The sequence below is a fragment of the Balaenoptera musculus genome, chromosome 2, assembly GCF_009873245.2.
Source record: "Balaenoptera musculus isolate JJ_BM4_2016_0621 chromosome 2, mBalMus1.pri.v3, whole genome shotgun sequence".
Lineage (NCBI taxonomy): Eukaryota > Metazoa > Chordata > Mammalia > Artiodactyla > Balaenopteridae > Balaenoptera > Balaenoptera musculus.
Genome location: NC_045786.1, coordinates 38,816,806 through 38,835,581, shown reverse-complemented (window position 1 = coordinate 38,835,581; position 18,776 = coordinate 38,816,806). Strand labels below are relative to the sequence as shown.

At 52.7% G+C, this 18,776-nt stretch overlaps 1 protein-coding gene across 2 annotated transcripts; it reads right to left on the bottom strand.

Annotated features, from left to right (window-relative positions):
* Positions 1-1,046: 1,046 nt before the first annotated feature.
* On the bottom strand, positions 1,047-17,034 carry HAPLN3 (hyaluronan and proteoglycan link protein 3). Of its 2 annotated transcripts, XM_036843483.1 has the most exons (6): positions 16,905-17,034; positions 8,589-8,770; positions 6,369-6,737; positions 3,647-3,949; positions 2,477-2,732; positions 1,047-1,277 (listed from the first exon to the last, which is right to left on the bottom strand). In XM_036843483.1, exons 2-6 carry the CDS (start codon positions 8,710-8,712, stop codon positions 1,193-1,195), a joined length of 1,137 nt encoding a protein of 378 aa, XP_036699378.1. In that variant the 5' UTR covers positions 8,713-8,770; positions 16,905-17,034; the 3' UTR covers positions 1,047-1,192. The 2 variants fall into 2 exon arrangements, with proteins under 2 accessions (XP_036699378.1, XP_036699379.1); XM_036843484.1 differs by having other exon boundaries at positions 1,047-2,732.
* Positions 17,035-18,776: the final 1,742 nt, after the last annotated feature.

Here is an 18,776-nt window from a genome sequence, read left to right as displayed (position 1 = left end):
CCTCCCCCCTCCCTCCCCCACCCCCGGGACCGTGCAGGCACCAGGGTTCCGTGCACCTATTTATATTTTTGAAAACTAAAGATTATGATAATTATAATGATAATAAAGACATTGGAAGAGATCTATTTCTTTTCTTTTCCCTTCTTTTCTTAATTTAAAGAGAAGGCAACCATGGTCCAGGGTCTACTGAAGGGGCTCTTAGGTATGGGGGCAGTGGGGACACATTTTGATCAAATGACCCCGAATTCTTGCAAATCCTGTCTGATCAGAAAGCCTAGGACAGTCATACTTGTGGTGCTTTATTTTCACAAGTGTACCTGTGCGTATGATGGATTCTGTGTGTGTGTGTGTGTGTGTGTGTGTGTGTGTGTGTGTGTGTGAGAGAGAGAGAGAGAGAGAGAGAGACAGCCAACGGGTGCTGTGTATGGATTTGCCAGTTGGCATGCTGTCAAAGAACAACTCAAGTGAGACATCTGGCCACTATCCAGAGTTTGGTCCTTTGATTTACACTGTTTGCTCACATAGGAAGAGTCGATTGGTAGAGAGAGTCCAAGAACAGAAGCAAAATCAGGATTTATAAGAGGGAAGAAAAAAATTGCAGACAGCCTAGGAACAGTGAATCTTGCGTATACATTTCTGAGGTCAAATGGTTAGCTAGCCGCTAGCACAAAGGTCTGGGCATCCTGCCCTTAAGTAGGCTGTAGGATATCAACGAAAACGATTTCGACTGTTCATGGATTTCCCTCAACAGACCTTGAGTCGAGCTGGAGTGTGCATGCCAGGCAGTGACCCTCCGCCAGCCTCCTCCTTAGAAGGCCAGGTCGGCGCCACCCTCTCATCACACTTGCTCAGCGGGCATTGATTCTGTGTTTATGAAGGTGTCTGGGTGTTGGTTAGTGTGTGCCAGTGTGAGTCTGCTAGTGTCTCTTTGGGTGTGTACGTGTGTAGCTGAGTATTTGTTGGTGAATATTTTTGTGTACCCAGGTTACCTACAGCTCTGGAAAGGATCAGTGGACAAAAGCAGAGGATGCAGCAATGGTCACATAGTAGGAACGCAATAATCATGCAATTTGTTAATTAATTAACTGATTCATTGGGAACACGATTGTGTCAGTGGTTTTCAATCTTGAGCCTGCATCAGCATTGAGAGGGCTTGTGCTGGGTCCCACTCCAGAGTTTCTGACTCAGCAGGTCAGGGGTGGGGTCCAGAAATTTGCATTTCGAACACGTTCCCAGGTGAAGCTGGTGGTGCTGGCCACACTTTGAGAAGCACTGGGCTACGTGAAGGATAGAGTGAATTACTGATTGTGGGTGACAGAGGTGTGTCTGTGCAGAGGCAAAAGGTCTGGTTTCCTGAGGCTGACATGGAGGGGGTGGGGGTACAGAGGGTGAGGCACAGAGAGGGCTGGTCTCCAAGATCCTCTGCAGGGCACAGCTTCCTCTGGTCTCCCGAGAGGTACCTCCCACTCTTGTGCTGTGTCCGCACAGACTCACAGCCGGGAGTAGGATGGTGGGAGAGCGAGCCAGCGCCTCCAGCTGCTAGGCCAGTCCCCGAGGCAGGGTGTCCCCAGGGCAGGCAAGGCCAGACCAAGGCAGCCCAAAGGTGCAGCCCATGGCATTTCCCACCCACTCCAGTGGACAGACCCAGTCGACCTTTGAAGTGTGGGACAGAACTGTCCCCCATTCCCACTGGGCAGGGAGCTGGGCCCTAAGACTAAATGAGATAAAGAGTGAGACCCAGAGCAGGGACTCGGGGTGGAGGAAGGGGTCACAGCACCATTTATTGTCCAAAAAAAGTACACACACCTGAGGGCTGCTCCCCAAATAGGGAAAAATGAGAACAAAATATGGACTCTCTGGAACTAAGAAAAGGAAAAAATGTGGAGGAAAGTCTCTCTCTTCCCTGGGATGTCACACAGAAGGCCAGGGACCCGCTTTCAGCCCTCGCTCCTCCGCCATGCTGATGAGGGCCAGCTGCTTGCCAAAGAAGCACGAGAGGGCAGGAGGCTGCAAGGCCCAAAGCCCAGCTCCAGAGCCGCCCTGGATGCCCTCTCCTCCCTCAGGCTGAGGCGGAGGGAGGATTGCAGCCACCACGCCCTGGCATCTCGTGCCACTGCCAGCTCTGGGCGCCAGCCTCCCAGGGGCAGGGAAAGGGGCTGGACTCAGCAATGGCAGAGAGCCCTTGTGAGCCCATGAACCTCAAATGTCCTGGAGAGGGGCAGGAGGATTCATGGAGGGGGAGAGCCTTGGGGTGTCTACCTGAGTAAAGGGAAGATTTGGGATCTGTGGGATTTACAAAAAAAATAGTATTTAAAAAAATTTTAAGTTGAGAAGTATAAAAACAAAATGAAAATTGCCCCAACCTGCAAGGGAAAATGAACTACTCAATAAATACAGCCCGTGAGGGGATGGGGTAGGCGTGAGTACAGAGCTGGAGCCCGGGCGCTAGCGCGGCCGGTAGCAATAGACGCCATACTTGCGGCTATGTGGGTCTGGGAAACCGAAGCTTCGGACCCCAGGCTCCAGGGACCCACAGTTGTGACGTGCGTGAGCCACAGGGTAGCGGGCACTGCCATCTGCCAGCCAACCAGCGTCGCAACGGTCCAGGCCGTGGAACTTCCAGGCGGCAAAGAGCTGGCCCACCTTGGCGATCTGGGCATCGTCTTCCTGGCAGGCCTCCTTTGCCTCTGCCAGTGTCAGCTTCTCAGGGTGCTCCAGGTAGTACACCTCCCCTGTGGGATGTGGGGCGTGAGAGCTGGGCAGTGGAGTGGGCAGCCAGAGAAGACAACGGGGCCTGGAGCAATGCCAGCCCATCCAGACCCCACCAACCAGCCCCCAAAGACCTGACAGCTCTCTGAGCCTAGGGAAATGCCAGGCTGTGGGCATCTGCAGTGGATACTGTTGGGGGATAACTTCCCAGTCCTCATCCCCTCTCCAAGAGTGCCATCCTACCTGCCATGGGGCTGGGGTTCCTCCAGTCATATCAGTACTCCACCCTAGCCCTCCCTAATTACACCCTGGGTTGGTGCCCCACCTCTGCTGGACCAATCAGAGTCTCTCATTCATTCAGACATTTACTGAGCACCTACTATGTGCCAGGCACTTTTCTAAGTGCTTGGGATATGGCACGGAACCAGTTTGTTTTTATTCATTTATCTTCCCATGAAATGAGCTCCTTTGTGAGGACAGATTGTGTTTTATTTGTCTATGATGACCAGTGCCTAGCCTTGGCCCCAGCACATAGTGGGCACTCAGGAAATGTTTGATGAATGACTAAACCAATGATTGGTGTGAAGCAACAGCAGCAAAGCACTCAAAACTCAGCTGGGGGACTTCCCTGGTGGTCCAGTAGTTAAGACTCCGCACTCCCAATGCAGGGGGCATGGGTTCAATCCCTGGTTGGGGAGCTAAGATCCCACATGCTGCAAGGCGTGGCCAAAATAAATAAATAAAATAAAGAGCATCCCTAATGAACACCAGGAAACTTAAAAAAAAAAAAAAAAAAAACTCAGCTGGACATGGCTTCAACATGTGCGGGAGCTCCAGGCCTCCAGATGAAGGTGCCAGCAGGGTGGGCAGAGAGGTCTGAAAGCTCCCCAGATGCTGCCCTTCCACCCGCAGGCCTGTGCTCAGCCATTCCACTCACCCCTGAGGGCAGCAGCAAAGCAGAACACATCATAGCGGTGCAGGCGGCGGTGGCGTGGGCCGTAGCTGCGCACGCCAGGTGCCAGGCCCAGGCCACCGCAGGGGTGTCGGGCCTGCGTGATGGGGTACTGCACAGAGGCGTCCTGCAGCCAGCCCGCGTTGCACCAGTCCAGGCCTTCCTCCCAGGCCCGGAACAGCTGCTCAAAGGAGGCCACCACCGCGTCCTGTTCCTCGCAGGCCCACTGGGCCTCGTGGAAGTTGAACTGGTAGCGCCCTTGGGGGTGTTGGTAAGGGAAGACCACACCTGGGGAGGGAGGAAAAAGCAGCTTGAATGGGTGGGCCGGGCCCAGCTGATTGGAGACCCAAATCTACTGGGACAGATGCTCCCCTCAACACACACACACACACACACACACACACACACACACAAAATCCTTCAGAAAAACTCTGTAAACCTGTCATCTCCTGTCCAATATCCAAATCTGAGGCAGAGCCTATATCTGCTTTACACCTCCCTCCCAGAGCTAGACTGGTACACAGCAGTACTCAGAAAACTATTAGCTTGTTAAGGTAATGAATTAATCAGCTAACTAATATCCCCAACTACAGAATGAGACTAAGCCCTAATTCACAGGGCTGTTGCAAGAACCCCAGTGCTATGGTCTCGATGTGTTCCCCCAAATTCAGATGTTTAAATCCTAACGCCCAATGTGATGGTATTAGGAGGTGGGGTCTTTGGGAGGTGATTAGGTCAGGAGGGTGGAGTCCTCATGAATGGGGTTAGTGCCCTTTTAAAAGAGACTCCAGAGACCACCCCCCACCCCCAGCCCCTTCCACCATGTGAGGACACAGCGAGAAGTCTGCAATTTAGCAGAGGGCCCTCACTTGACCATGCTGGCACTCTGATCTGGGACTTCCAGCCTCCAGAAATGCGAGAAATGAATTGCTGCTGTTGTTTATGTTGCCCACACTGCGGTATTTTATTACAGCAGCCTGAGCTAAGACACCAGTGAGGAGGTACTGCCATCTACAGGAGACGGTGCACTGCTGGGCTCTGGCTCTCCCTGTCGGTAGCTGAGATCTCATCATCTACATTAACACTAACATTAATGTAGAAGCTTCTTAGGAGAATACAAGTTTCCATGTGGGACAGATGGAATTCAGGGGAAGAGGAGGGATGGTAAAAGGTCTTAATAAAGGGGAGGTTCAAGGTCAGGGAGGTCCTGGGCAGGGGGCTTCCCTTTGTGGTGCCAGAGGCTTGTAGGTACCACAGGCTCCCTCAAAAGTCACCATTCATGTTTGAAACTTTACCATAATAAAAAAATTTTTAAACACCCTAGATCCAGTTTCTACCAAGTCAGATGAAACCTTAAGGAGAGGCGGTGTCCCTAGTGCCTGGGACTGGCACTGTTTAGAAGCAGGGCCTGGAGTCCTCAGAATCTCCTTCCTGTGGCCAGGGGCCTGGGAACATCTGGGCCCGAAATCCCCAATATCACCTGGTTCAGGAAGCCAGGCCCCTGGGCAGAGCCAGGTTGAGGGGGCAGAGAGGCCCCTGGGCCTCGACAATCAGCGCACAACCTCCATGTGTGTTTGCAGGGGGCTTATTTCATGCCTGGTTCCGTCCCAAATTCCCAGCCCTTCCAGCCGCAGGAACACGGTGAGGGCTCCCTGTTTCTCTAGGCTGCTTCTGTGGTCCCCAGACAAATGGCTCTCACAGGCTCCCTCCCATCCCCCACCATCCCCAACATCATGGGCCACCACTGGGCCACCACCTAAGCCACGTGGACTGGGGATGCGGCTGCTGATGGCAAAGATCTGCACTGATTGATAGGCCCTTGACTCACATCTATCCTCATCTCCTCGAAGGAGGTAAAGGAGGAACTACCCTTGTTCTTCATTTTACATGTGAGGGGACTGCAGCTCTGGGGGTGAAGCACTGACCTAGGGTACCACAGCTGGGATGGGAAGGACATTGAGTCAGGTCACCCTTCTCTACATACCCCCCAGCTGCCTCCCTAACAGGTAGGAGATATATGAGGACACACAGCCCCATCCTAGGGACAGAGAAGGTGGGAGTCATGTAGAGATCACAACAGGGACCCATACATAAGATCTAGTGTGTAGAGTTTGGCTGGCTTGCACAGCACTGGTTTGCTTTTTTTTTCAGTTAGATTTCACATAAAAATATAAGCTTCTCTTTTCAAATCAGAAAATCTGGCTGCACTAGGCCTGCTTCTGATGTGGCATCATCAGCTGGGCCTGAATAGAGCGGCTCCTTTCAGATGGGATGAGGGCTCAGGAGTGTGCCCCAGTCCCCACCACTCCCTATCACTCACCCTGGGCTGCCTCATTTGCTTGTGTTGCCTGCCAACCCTGCTTGAATCTCAGTTCTGTCTCCATCAGCTGTGTGCCCCGCTCTTGTCCCCCTCTCTCTGAACAGGATGTGAGCAAGAGGGAGTAGAGAGTAGTGGATTCTGGAGCCTGACTGCCTGAGGTCAAACCTCTACTCGGCCATTTATGAGCTGTGTGACCTTAGGTAAGTGACTTGACCTCTCTGTGCCTCAGTTTTTTCAGCTGTACAATAGGGGTTAGAATAAGAGCAGCTTCCTCCTGAGGTTGTTCTGAGGATTAAATGTTTATCTGCCGAAAGCACAGAGGTTTGGATGCTTTCTCAGGGCCCTCTCCCCGTAGCTCCCAGGACCCAGCCCCCACTGGGGTCTCACCCCGCAGCTCCAGCTCCACCAGGCCACTCTCATCCTCCAGCCCATCAATGACCTCGCAGCGGTAGCGCCCATAGTCCTCCAGCCTCAGGTCCCGGATCTCCAGTGACACTTCACGCTCCCTCTCCTGCCACAGATGCACCCGGCCTCGGTAGTCTCCAAAGGCGCGGTGCCTCAGCCCAATCGCCACCAGCACGTCCTGCTCTGGGGCCCCATTCTCCGACAGTTTCCACCATTTGATGCGTACGGGCCGAGGAGAGACCAGGGCCGGCTCGTAGTGGTAGCGGCAGGGCAGGGTCACGTTGGCCCCACGGTAGGAGAACAGGATCTCCTCAGGCGTCTCTACCACCAGCTTCACTCCATTGAAGATGCCTGGGGGGAGAGGCGGGTGCAGATGGGGACCTGCTGCAGCACGTCTGTACCCCTGCAAAGGCCCACCCCACCCTCACTCCCAGCTCCCGCCAGGCCCAGGAGTTCTAGATTGCAAGAATGGCCGCAGTGCTGCACCCCTCCCTGTATCCACACACTCTGCAACGCAACTTTACATCTCCTTCCATCAGGAGATGACTCTATGCCCCCCACCCGACCCCGCCACCTTGAATCCTTGCTGGCCCTGCCACTTGCTTTGACCAAATGAATGTGGTGGAAGTGACCGTTCCGTGGTGCTTGCTCTGAGCCGAGGCTCCAGGAGGCCCTGCTGAGGCTACTCTTTCTCCCGGAACCTTGCCAACCACCATCAGAACAAGGCTGGTCTCACCTGCTGGGTGAGAACATGCAGAGAGCAGAGACAAGCCATCTCAGCCGAGGCCATCCTAGACCAACAAGCCCCCAGCTGATCTGCCTGCCAACCTCAGGCACGATCAATTAAGTGAGCACAGCCAAGACTGAAGAGATGGAGCCCAGCCCAAAACGCTGACCAAAATGGAATCATGAGCAAAATACATGGCTGTTGTCTTAAGTCACTAGGTTTGTTCGGTATAAGAAGCAAACTGGAGGACTTCCCTGGTGGTCCAGCGGTAAAGAATCCGCCTTCCAATGCCGGGGACACCGGATCGATCCCTGGTCGGGGAACTAAGATCCCACATGCCGCAGGGCAACTAAGCTCGCGCACCACAGCTACAGAGCCCACGTGCTCTGGAGCCCTAGCACCGCAACTAGAGAGAAGCCCCGGCACTGCAAGGAAGATCCCACGTGCCACAACTAAGACCCGATGCAGCCAAAAATAAAAAAAGATAAAATAAAAATAGAAAATATTTTTTTTTTAAAAAAAGAAGCAAACTGGTGTAGCAGGCAGCAAGAGCACCCCCAGATGCTCTTGCTGGGACTCTAATCCCCCTGAGTCTCCTTCCCTAACACACTGGCCACAGGAGACCACAGCCTGCCCTTCACTCTCTGTCCACTGTCCACCACGACTCTTCCCAAACACCCGGAAACACAGGTAAGATGAGGCCAGGACTTCTAGAGATTATAGTCAGGGCTCAGGGGGACAAACAAACACAGAGCCTCCCATGCACCACAAGAACCAGGTTTATGGGCTAAGGCTGGCCCATCTCTAACGTGAGCCCCTCTATAGGGGCCTCATGGTCTCATGACCTTGGGTCTGGACTCGAGACGTACACAGGGTGTGGGCAGGGGGTATAGCCTCGGGGGTAAGCAGGAGACAGGGAGGCTCCCTGCAGAGGAGCTCATGCTGAAAAACAGCTACACCTAACAAGGCCTCGCCTATGCCAGGGTTCCTGTGAGGATCATACGAGGTAACGTATGTAAGGCACCTAGAAGCATGCCTGACACATAGTAGGTGTGTAAAACCACTGATAAAAAGTCACCTGCCCAAAGCCACGTAGCCAGTAAGTGGCAAAACTGAGATTCAGACTCACATCTCCCTAACCCCAAACCCCCTTTCCACTGGGGAGACCTGGGGAGGTCATGTTTAAGCAGAATCTTGGAAAATCCGGCAGGACTTTGGGGAAGGTATAAAAAGCAAAAATGACTGTCCTACAGTGCACTTGGCTCCACATCTGAGGGGCCAGCAAACACGGAGTAACAGAACCCCCTCTTCTGCTCATCTTAGAAACGAGGCTGGACCACTGCACAGCTGGGGGAGGGGCTGCTGGCTTCATACCCTCGCCCCTGTCCCAACCTGGAACCTGCACATCACAGCAGGGGCCAGGAGAGGTCTTCGTCACCTGGCCGAGCCAGAAGTCGACCCAGGAGGCCACCCACCTTCGCCGTGGCCCTTGCCCGCGTTCCAGCCGTTGGGACTATTGGAGTAGTAGAAGCCATTGTAGAAGGGCAGGCCCGAGACGCAGCACAGCGGAAGCAGCAGGACCAGGAGCGGCAGGTCCATGACGTCATGCACGCGGCAGCGCCCAGGCGTCCCGGGGAAGGCTGGGGGCTGGGGCAAACTGGGAAGAGGAGAAAAACAAGCCAGTGAGGGAAGCCCTGAGGCGGGGGGCCGGGGACCCCTGGGTTCCAGCACCCACTCATTCACTCGATCGACAGGAAATTGTAGAGCATCTTCTGTGTGCCAGGCACCGTTCTCGAGGCCAAGGAGACAGTGGTGATGAGCTAGACAAGGTCCCTGCTCTCAGGGGACTGCACCCTGCAGGCAAGATGGGCAACAAGCAAGCCAACAAGTCCTACACAGGAGTTAGGAGGCAGCAAAAAGACCATGGAGAAAATTAAGCAGGATGAGATGACAGTATCACCATTTTTCAAACACCGGGATTGAACTGGAAAAGCTGTGAGCAGCATTTTTTAAAGACATCCAAGAGACTAGACTAGACTAGAAAACATCAGGTTGCATTCACGGTTAGCGAAGATGAGTCCTGCACTGCAGAGTTTTTGTTTCAGTCCAGAAACATCTGTGGGGATGAGGTGGGGTGGGGGGGTCACAGTGTGAAATTATTTCTTATCCTGGGTCAAGGTAAAAAAAAAAAAAAATTTAATACCATGCTAGAATACTTCTGGGGGGCTATTCCAGGTTCAGTGGACATGCAAATAAAATAGGCAGCTGGCCCATGGGCTGTAGTTTGTTGATTCTATTTTTTTGTATTGCATCAAAATATGATATCTTTTTAAACTTTATTTTATTTTTGGCTGCGTTGGGCCTTTGTTGCTGCGCACAGGCTTTCTCTAGTTGCGGCGAGCGGGGGCTACTCTTCGTTGCAACGTGCAGGCTTCTCATTGTGGTGGCTTCTCTTGTTGCGGAACACGGGCTCTAGGCATGCGGGCTTCAGTAGTTGTGACTCGTGGGCTCTAGAGCGCAGGCTCAGTAGTTGTGGCGCATGGACTGAGTTGCTCCGCAGCGCGTGGGCTCTTCCCAGACCAGGGCTCGAACTTGTGTCCCCTGCATTGGCAGGCGGATTCTTAACCACTGCACCACCAGGGAAGTCCCAAAATATTATATCTTGATTATTGAGTTTTTTGCACATACACTCGCCTCCCTTAAATTTGCACATGAAGCTAATGCCTCACTCACCTTCCCCCATCCCTGCCCTGCTCATTGCCATTTACTGAGTACTCTCAACAATTAAAAGGCCGGGTCATACCTTGGAGGAGCTCAGTCCAGGGAAGGGGCAGAGTCATAGGCAGGAGATATCGTCTGGTGAGTACAAAGATAAGGTACAGAAAACTAGACTGAAGACACAGGAGGTAGCCAGGTGGAAAAGGACAGCAGGGTTTGCCCAGCAGGGGGCGCGCAGCAAGTGCAAAGGTGCAGAGGCCAGAGAGCACGTGGAGGGCTGGGGTGTGCTGCCAGTTGTCCATTTGTGACCCCCCCACTCCCTGGTCCATCTCTGCTCTTTTCTGCCCTGCACTGATCACTTCTCCCAGGCCCCCAGGCCCTCTGGCTTCCAGCTAGATTCAGCCAACAGGAGGCACACACAGGAGATGGGCAGGAGGGGAGAGAGGTTGTGTCTCTGTAGTACCCGTGTCCCGTCAGGATCACAGCTCGGCCGGGCGGCTCCTCTCCCCAACACCGCTCTCATGGCTCTGTAACACTTTTTCCTCCCCTTTCCCCTCGAGGCCAGGGGGACACCGACTGCCATTGCTTGTCTCTGCGCCCCAACTCCCTAGTTTGTTGCCTTTACCCTCCTCTCTAAATGTCATCGCATCATTAGAATCTCTTTATTGGAAACATCTAGGGTGAATTCTGCTTCCTGCCAAGGCCCTGGCTGATATAGGGGAAAGGAGGGGAGAGGGGTCGGCAGGACCAGAGTCTAGATGCTCTTGTGTGTCAGACCCAGCAGCCTGTCCTTTGTCCCCAAAGCCCTAGGGTGCCAGTAATGGCTTTAAGCAGGGGAGCCACAGGATCAGACCTACATCTTAGAAACATCCCTCTGGGGGCTGAGTGGAAAGTAGGGCAGCAAGACCAGAGTTGACAGCAGGCATTTGGAAGTATGACTATGATTATCATGCAGCAACGTGGAAAGTGCTTAGGGTATCAGTTAGAATAGACAAGGCAGAACACAGACTTGCCACTCTGCTGTGATTGTAAGTGTGTGGCCCTAAGAATGCCTGTGAACAGGAACCAGAAGGGGAGGGAGCAGCAAAAGGAGAGAAAGGGAGAGGAAGGGAGGGAGGAAAAAGAAAAGAAATGCATTGGCCTGTAAGGGTGGTGGGATTGTGGAGGTAACATTCTTGTTTCCAGAACAGTTAGGAGCTCTTGCTGGAGAGGAAGGAATGGATGTGAAGGAAGTTGAGGGGTAGAATCCACTGTTCCCTTAGGCCTCTTTGCAGAGAGCCCAAGGCCCAGACTTGCCCTCTGTGCCTTGCACAACAGGAGGACACCGTGAGCCTTGCTTCTTGTCCAAGAGGAATCCCCAGGTGACACCCACAAAGCCTCTTGGTGACTTGGATCTGGGCAGCCTAAGCACAAACAACCTAATACAGAAGTTCGGACCCCTGATAATGCATTTTTCTGTTATATGTATGCTGTGCAGTTAATAAAAAAAAAAAGAATTTGGAAATATGAAAAAAAAAAAGAAGTTTGGAGCAGGAAGCTCTGGGTTCAAGTCCCATCTCCACTACTTAATAGCTGTGTCGTTCTAGGCAGGATTCCTCATTTGTGAAATGGAGATCATAAAACTCACCATGGTATATTTTTCACTAATATGTTCTACTTTTCTCCCATAGTGAGAAAGTTCTACATAAGTGTGTGACCAGTCAACTGAAGGCTGTATTTCCAGCCTCCCTTGCAGCTAGGAGAGGCCATGTGACTCAGTGCTGGCCAATGGGAGTGAGCAAAAATAATACATGCCACATGCAGGTCTTACACTGAAAACAATCTGGGAGAGCTTTCCTTGGTATTCTTTCCCCCAACCTGTTGGCAGCCAGAGTAGCCACCTTAGACTCAGAGATGGAAACCACAGGCTTAATGACAGAGCCACCCCACCAGCCCTGGACCTCCCCCACCTACACTGTGTCATGAGAGAAAAACAAAGTCCTATTGTATTTAAGCCACCACATTTGAGTCTCTTCATGAACGTAGCTTAGCCACACTTGGCCTAAGAAATAACTCCACAGGATTGCTATGATCAGCATAAAGATATTAACAGCTGACTTTAATGAGCACTTACTATCCCACTTAATTCTCACCACAACCTCTAGAGGTGGGACCTATTGGTATCACCATTTTACAGATGGGAAAATCAAGGCACAGAAAGATTAAATAATCTGCCCAAGGTCATCCAGCTAGGAAACAGCAAAGCCAGGATTTGAACGCACTCCAGCTCCAAAGCCTGGAACCACAATATCAAACTAGGGAAAGTGATGTGTATAAAGCACATAGTCCAGTCCCTGGCACAGAGCAGGTCCTCGTAGGAGTTAGTTCCCTTTCCCTTCCTTGGGTTTCCATGTTTAGAATGCAGAGAAAAGTGGAATGAGGATGGAGAGGCTGGATGTCCCAGGGTCCGCCCTGTCCCTGGGCACCCAGGGCCTCCTGGAGCAGAGGGGTTCCCCAGCCTCCACCTGCAACGTTTCCAGCCTCTTTCCAGCACCTCATCTAGTACAGATGCTCCCCAGTGAGAAACAGCTTCCCCAGGATGAGCAAATGCAGGCATTTCTGCCACAAAGTGATCTTTGTCTGCCTGGAAAAAAAAAAATGTGTATTTTTATAAAATCATGCATTAAAAAATAACAAGGTTAGGGGAAAAATAAGTTTGGGGCAGACTACTCAAAACGTATGCAACTTTATAACCAGAGCACTAACAAAAATAATAGTAATCCTAAAAAAAAAAACAAAAAAAACACCAGCATCGTTAACACTCCACTGACACTGGCACCCACGTCCCATCAATCAGTCCTCTGCAGACTTCACCCACCACTGGGGCAAGTGCTTCTTCCTTCAACATGCAGGTCCTTGGGGGCATTGGATTCCAATTTTGGTAAATTCCAATGGATTTACCAAAATTAAAAATCTGACACAGGGTGAAGTCACCTTCTTCAATGTTTTGTTTTGTTTTGTTTCGTTTCGTTTTAACACAGAGGAAATGTCTTTGTAACTTCTTCAGCTGGTTCCAACTTTTATCAGAAAACTTTACGCTAAGTTCTGTTAAGCAGCTAAACCAGCTGTACAGGCATTCCTCCGTCACCAAATCTATTGCATCCTTGAGTTGGGATGGCAGGAGTTTGGATATTGAGAATTTGGGGGATCCAGATAGGGAGGGATGCTGTGTTATTCAAATCTATTTTGAATAAAAAGCTATTCCTGTGTTGGACAGTGAATAGCAAACATTTGGATAGCGAGGGACATCTGTATTAAAGAAAGGCACTTTCTACAGGACTGGCAGCATTTATCATAAGGAATTAATACATTGCTAAGGTTTGCTCTATAATTATGAGAACTCTTGTTTCAGTCACTCCAATACATTAGCGAGCTGGAAAAAAATCACCACCAGACCAATGCGATTCCATGTTTTACTGACGTTGTTCCCCCAGGGTTCTTACCAACCATGGATGAGGTAATTCACAGTTCAGAAACACGTGCTGAGGCAGAACAGACCGTTGCACCTTCTGGTGTCTCCAGAACCAGAGTTCTGCCTTCCAGAACCGCAGAGCTTAAGTCTCTGAGGCACCCTTTCCCAGCCTCAGAGACCCTGGCACACACTCACAACCTTGAGCCTGGGCACCACAATTTCTCCCCGGCTTTTAAAGGGCTTCCATATCCAACAGCTCCCTTGATCCTCCCAAGAGCTCCCCACCCCCACCCTGATCAGCAAGGAGAATTTCATTCTCCCCAATTAATCCACAAGTGAACAGAGACACCGAGGCATGAAGCAACTGTCTAAAGGTGAAACGGCCTGGAGGTGGTAGAGGCAGGACTCTGTTGAACTCTTTTTAGCCAATCTCCATAACAATCTGTCATAAGGGCTGCCTTCTACTTGTCAACACACTTTCATGAACATCATTGCTTATAGGCCTCACAATGTCAGAATTATTATCCCCATTGTACAGACCAGGAAACTGAGGTTCAGAAATGCTAGGTTGCTTGGCCAAGGTTACCCAGGTAATAGATGAAGGAGCTGGGACTTGACCGCATTCACTCAACAGATATTTATCATGCATTTACCATGTGCCAGGCATGGTTCTAGGCACTGGGATTACAAACCAGGGGTCCTTGTGGGGTTTACACTCTAGTGAGGGAGACAGACAATAAACACGATGTGGGATAATGTGATGTGAATGAACATGTGGCACATGATAGAAGAGGATAAAGCAGGGGGTGGGGGGTTCCTGTCAACAGGATGGGTCAGGAAGGCCTCCCTGAGAAGGGGATGGGCAGTGAAGGCATGAGCTTTGAAAATCCCAGGGAAAAGCTTTGCAAGAAGAGGGAACAGCAAGGGCAAAAGCCTACGGCAGGAACAGCTTGAAGGCCAGTAAGGCTGGAGCCCAGAGATAGAGAAAAGGAGGGTGGCAGGAAATGAGGTCCAAGTAGCAGTCACAGGTCCCAGGCTGTAGCCCTGAAGGGAAGTTATGGAAGAGTTTTCCACAGAGGAGTGTCATGAATCTGATTTACATTCTAAAAGGATCATTCTGGCTATCTTTGTACCTCAGTCAAGTGCATGTCCTCATCCTGGTTCTTCCTTTCCAGCTACAAACAGCCCTAGTTCTCTCCATTACTTCTCCGGTCTGAGCACCCACCTTGGTTTACTCCCTGGCTTATTAACACAGCTGCAAATGGAGAGGTGTGATCTGGTTAACATCCCTCTGGGATGTCAACCCAGCAGTCAAGCAACCTTAGAATAGGTCGGGGGATGCCAGGAAAAACAAAATGAGTCTGAAGAAAAGATCAGCCTGTGTCCAGGAGCTACAACCCTCCTTAAGAGGAGTGACCCTGGGCAAGTCATCTGACTCATCTGAACAGAAGTTTCCTTGTCTCCAGAGAATACTAACAGAATACTAACAGGCTCAGGGGCTGAGGACAAGGACCACCCTGAATGTCAAGGCTAAAACACAGAACAGAGTCCTGGGTGTGAATCAGGGGTGGCAATTGCTGCCTAGTTGCTGCCCTGCCCCGGGCTAATCCCCAACCACAACCACTAAGGGGAGCAATGGACGGCCTCTGCTCCCTGAGGCTGGCTACCCTGGCTATCAGCCCCTCAGGACCACCACAGAGATGTCACCAGCTGGAAGGCCCATGTTCAAGTCCAGCCCAGTCACCTTGGCAGTGAGTGGCTCCAGCTGATTTGGGGTACCCAGACTTGGGCACAGAGGTCTGGGCCCAGCATTAGGGCTGGACACACCTGCATCCTGCTGTGTGACCTTGGGCAAGTTACTCAACCTCTCTGGGCCTCCACTTCCTCCCCTGCAAAAAATAATAATAGTAGCACCTCCCTATGGGTCTGTGGTGAGAATTATAAAGATAAATTTTGTTCAGCCCCTGACACACAGCAGGTGCTCAACAAATAGTAGCTAATACATATTGGCGGAAGACATAGTGACAGGCTTCAGGCTCTAGAATCAGATTGGCCACCTGGAATCAGTTCTGGTTCCACCCACTTACTAACAGTCTGTTGCTGGGAAAGTCCCGGAGCCTCAGTTTTCTCATCTGTAAAGTGGCAGTCAACAATAATACCAACCAGAAAAGCTTTTTGTGAAGATTAAGGAAGAGAATGGCTACTGAGCACTTTGATAACTGCCTGGAGGGGGCAAGCACTCAAAAAATATTAGCTATGATTACTACTGTTAACAGTTTACAAAGTGAGTCTCACAAGATTTCAGTAGATTGTTCTGTCTCACTGTCTAGAAGAGAAGCAGCCACTGTTGGGGAAACTGAGGCCAAGGGAGGTGAAGACCCAAGGCTTTATCTTCAGAAAATAGGTTAGAGAAAATTCAGGTCTCCTGACGGCCCATCCCTTGCTTTTCCTAGCACCACTTGCCTTGGGACCCCTCCACACACCAGAATAAGCTGAGCCCTGACTTGGAAGGAAGACGGAGCTCCACGGGACCACCCCGACTACACAACTGGGGAGTACAGGTCTCCCAAACACCAGCAGAGGGCGGCATTGCCCCCCAGGTCTCCAGCTGACCCGGCTCCCCGAGAGGAATTTGACTTCGGTGCCCCGTGTTTGGGCAAGGCTTACAAGGGCCTTTGAAACCTGCGGTTCCCGGAAAGTGGAAGCTGGAGGTGTTTCCTACCAGCATTCCCAGCCCACTGGCCCATGCAAGGCCGCGGGAAAGGGGCCAGGGCGCCTCTCAATCACCTCCCCCCGCTGCAGAGGGCAAAGGAACTCCGGAGGTCAGCGCTGGACGCCAAGGCCCAGACCGGGTCACAGGCTGCTGGAGACCACCCAGCGAGCTGGTGACAGAGCTGGGACCAAGTGCCCGGAGCTGTTTCCTTCCTGGCTGCTCAAAAGCCCTAAATTCCTCCCTGAGCGATCCCATCTCCCACCCAGGGCTCTACCCTCCGCCCTCCCTGCCCCTCTGCTGTCCCTAAGACAGAAACCCCAGTGAACCCGGACCTGAAACCGACGGGCAGCCATTGCGTTTGCCCTGGGATGGCCAGAGCAGGCCGGCAGAGGCCGAGAGGCGCAGGTCCGCCTGCCCGCTGCCTCAAGAGTTGTCCCCAGCCCCTGCCAGGGTTACCGCGGACCCCGGAAGCATCGGACAGATGCCCCGGGGCAGAGCCTGGCGGGCGTTGCGCTGTGCTGGAGGCTGCAGGACGGCGGCAGGATGAGACGGGAAGGGACCCGGTGGCTCCCGGTGGGAAAGAGGGGACCCGGGTAGTGGTCTCAGAGGCCACTGGTTTCCCTCGGCATTTGCCTCCTCGCGAACAAGGGTCTATGCACAAGGGTCCCACGCAAGTCAGCCCGCGCCCCGCGCTGCTCTCAACCCACTGGCGCCGGGGGAGCCCCCCCCCCACCGGCTCTGGCGATCACAACCCAGCTCCGCTCCGGCCTCACGGTGCCCAGCTCACTCCTCCGGCCGGTTCCCCAACCCTGCCCCGGGAGGCGTGGGGCCTGCAGGAGACCCAAAGCGGGAAAGGAGGAACCGGCCCACAGGGGGCCCCAGGAGCCCGGCCACCTCTGAGCCACGTACCGTCCCCAGGCAGCTCCTCGACGGCTCGAGCGCTCCAGGCTGCGGGCTGACCGGGTCCGAGGAAGCAGGCGGATTTGGGGATCTTGAATGGCCAGAAAGGAAGCGGCGGCGAACAAATCCCCGCGCTCCCGCCGGGCCAGCCCCTTAAAGGAACACACGCCCCTTTCCCTCCCTCGGGCTGGGCCCAAAGGGAGGAGGTGCTATACACTTGGGCTGTCTCCAGACTCGGCTGGAAACCACCCAACCCGCAGAGCTGCTGGCCGCGCTGTGAAGGGAGTATCCAGGAGTTGAGGCTGTCACATCTGGGGGAAGGAAGTGGGGGAGGATGGAAGAGGAGCGTTTGTAAAGGGAGGGGCTCATTAGAACGCTCTGGTTTACCAAAAGCATTGGGACTAAGCAGGAGGAGCCCCTCTCCACACTGCAGGTGGACTATGGCTGCCCCCCACCTGCAGGAGAGGGAGGGGTGAGCGTTCTGTATACCCGCCTTTCCCCCTATAGAAGGCAAGGGGGCGCTGACATCCCTCCTGCCCCTGAGTTTGACCTTCAGGAAATCACCAGTCAGCCTCTTAACTCAGTGTCAGGCTCAGGGATCTAGTAGGGGGGTTTGAATGAGCCCTGGGAGGAGGGGGAGCACAGGATGGGGGATGGTGATCCCAGCAGCCCACAGGGGCGGTCAGAAGCCTTTCTGACTGGTCCTCCAACAGGGGTGACCCTACCTTAGAATCCTGACATCTGTCAGCACAGCCATCCAGCAGCCACCTCCCAGGATGCCTCTGTTTGGACAGGGTGTTTTCTTTCCCCTCCAGACAAACAGGAGGCCTGGCCTGGACAGCCCCTTCGTTTCCTCAGCAGCAAAGCCCTAGGAGGTCCTTCAGCCTTGGCCAAGTGGTCACTGAACCCAGAGCCTCTTCCTAAATACACCTTGACAGCCTGTGTGTGTGTGTGTATGTGTGTACACGCATGCACGCTTTACATACACACAGCCAGGAGCAAATCAGAGCACAAAGAGCTGTGCTGGACAAGGCTAAATTGCACAAAGTGAATGCCAGCTTGATGAGCAAAAGGGAGCCAATGTAAGTTCCTCCATAAGGAACAGAGACCAGTCTGTGCACTGGATGCAGGACGGATTGGAGGGGGAAATAGGACACGAGTTCCAATTAGGAAAGTTGCAAGCTTTTCTAACAACAATGACCAAAGTTTTTGAGGCCTCTGATGGGCCAGGCTTTACATCAGTGCTTATGTACATTCTCTCCATCAGTCTCAAGGCCATGGAGTCGGTTCTATTATTTCCACCTTACAGATAGGGAACTGAGACCCAGAGAGATTTAAGTAAATTGCCCAAGGTCACTCAGAGCCAAGATTTGAACCCAGGTTCTCCAACTTGAGGCCTTGCACTCCCAATCACTCCACTATATTTAAGCCAGGAACGGAAAGGAATCTAGACTCCTGGGAGAGGCGGGTCAACAGATGCCAGTGCTGACAGCCACACGTGTAGGGAGAGGGATGGACAGCAGAGAAGGTCAGTTTTGTAACAGCTAAGCAAGTTTAATGTCCCAGCCACTGGCAGGGCTGGCCAGCAGGTGGAATCTCAGAGCTGGCTCTCGGGACTGCAGTCAGGAATAAAAAAGTAAATTTGTGGAGGTGATAGTGAACACTGTGGAAGTGGAGCAGGCTGCCCAGGGAGAGGAGCCAAAGACAGAAGGGGTCAGGAGGGAGGGGGCCCAGGTCCAGGGTCCCAGGAAGGGGACTTTCAGAAGGCTATGGCCAACACATCCAAGGCTGCAAAGATGAGCAGGAAGAAGGGACTGAGAGGTGGCTTAGGCAATTCCATAGTCACCTTGGATCTCCTGGGCCGGGTGGGGGGCTTGTGAC

What these genes read in the sequence shown, in the direction of transcription:
- HAPLN3 (XM_036843483.1), bottom strand. Translation starts at nt 8,712, where the DNA reads ATGGACCTGCCGCTCCTGGTCCTGCTGCTTCCGCTGTGCTGCGTCTCG. An exon ending in GGTGGAGCTGGAGCTGCGGG is followed by an intron (nt 3,950 to 6,368) that starts GTGAGACCCCAG and finishes CTCCCTCCCCAG; the next exon opens with GTGTGGTCTTCCCTTACCAA. An exon ending in CTTTGCTGCTGCCCTCAGGG is followed by an intron (nt 2,733 to 3,646) that starts GTGAGTGGAATG and finishes CACATCCCACAG; the next exon opens with GGGAGGTGTACTACCTGGAG.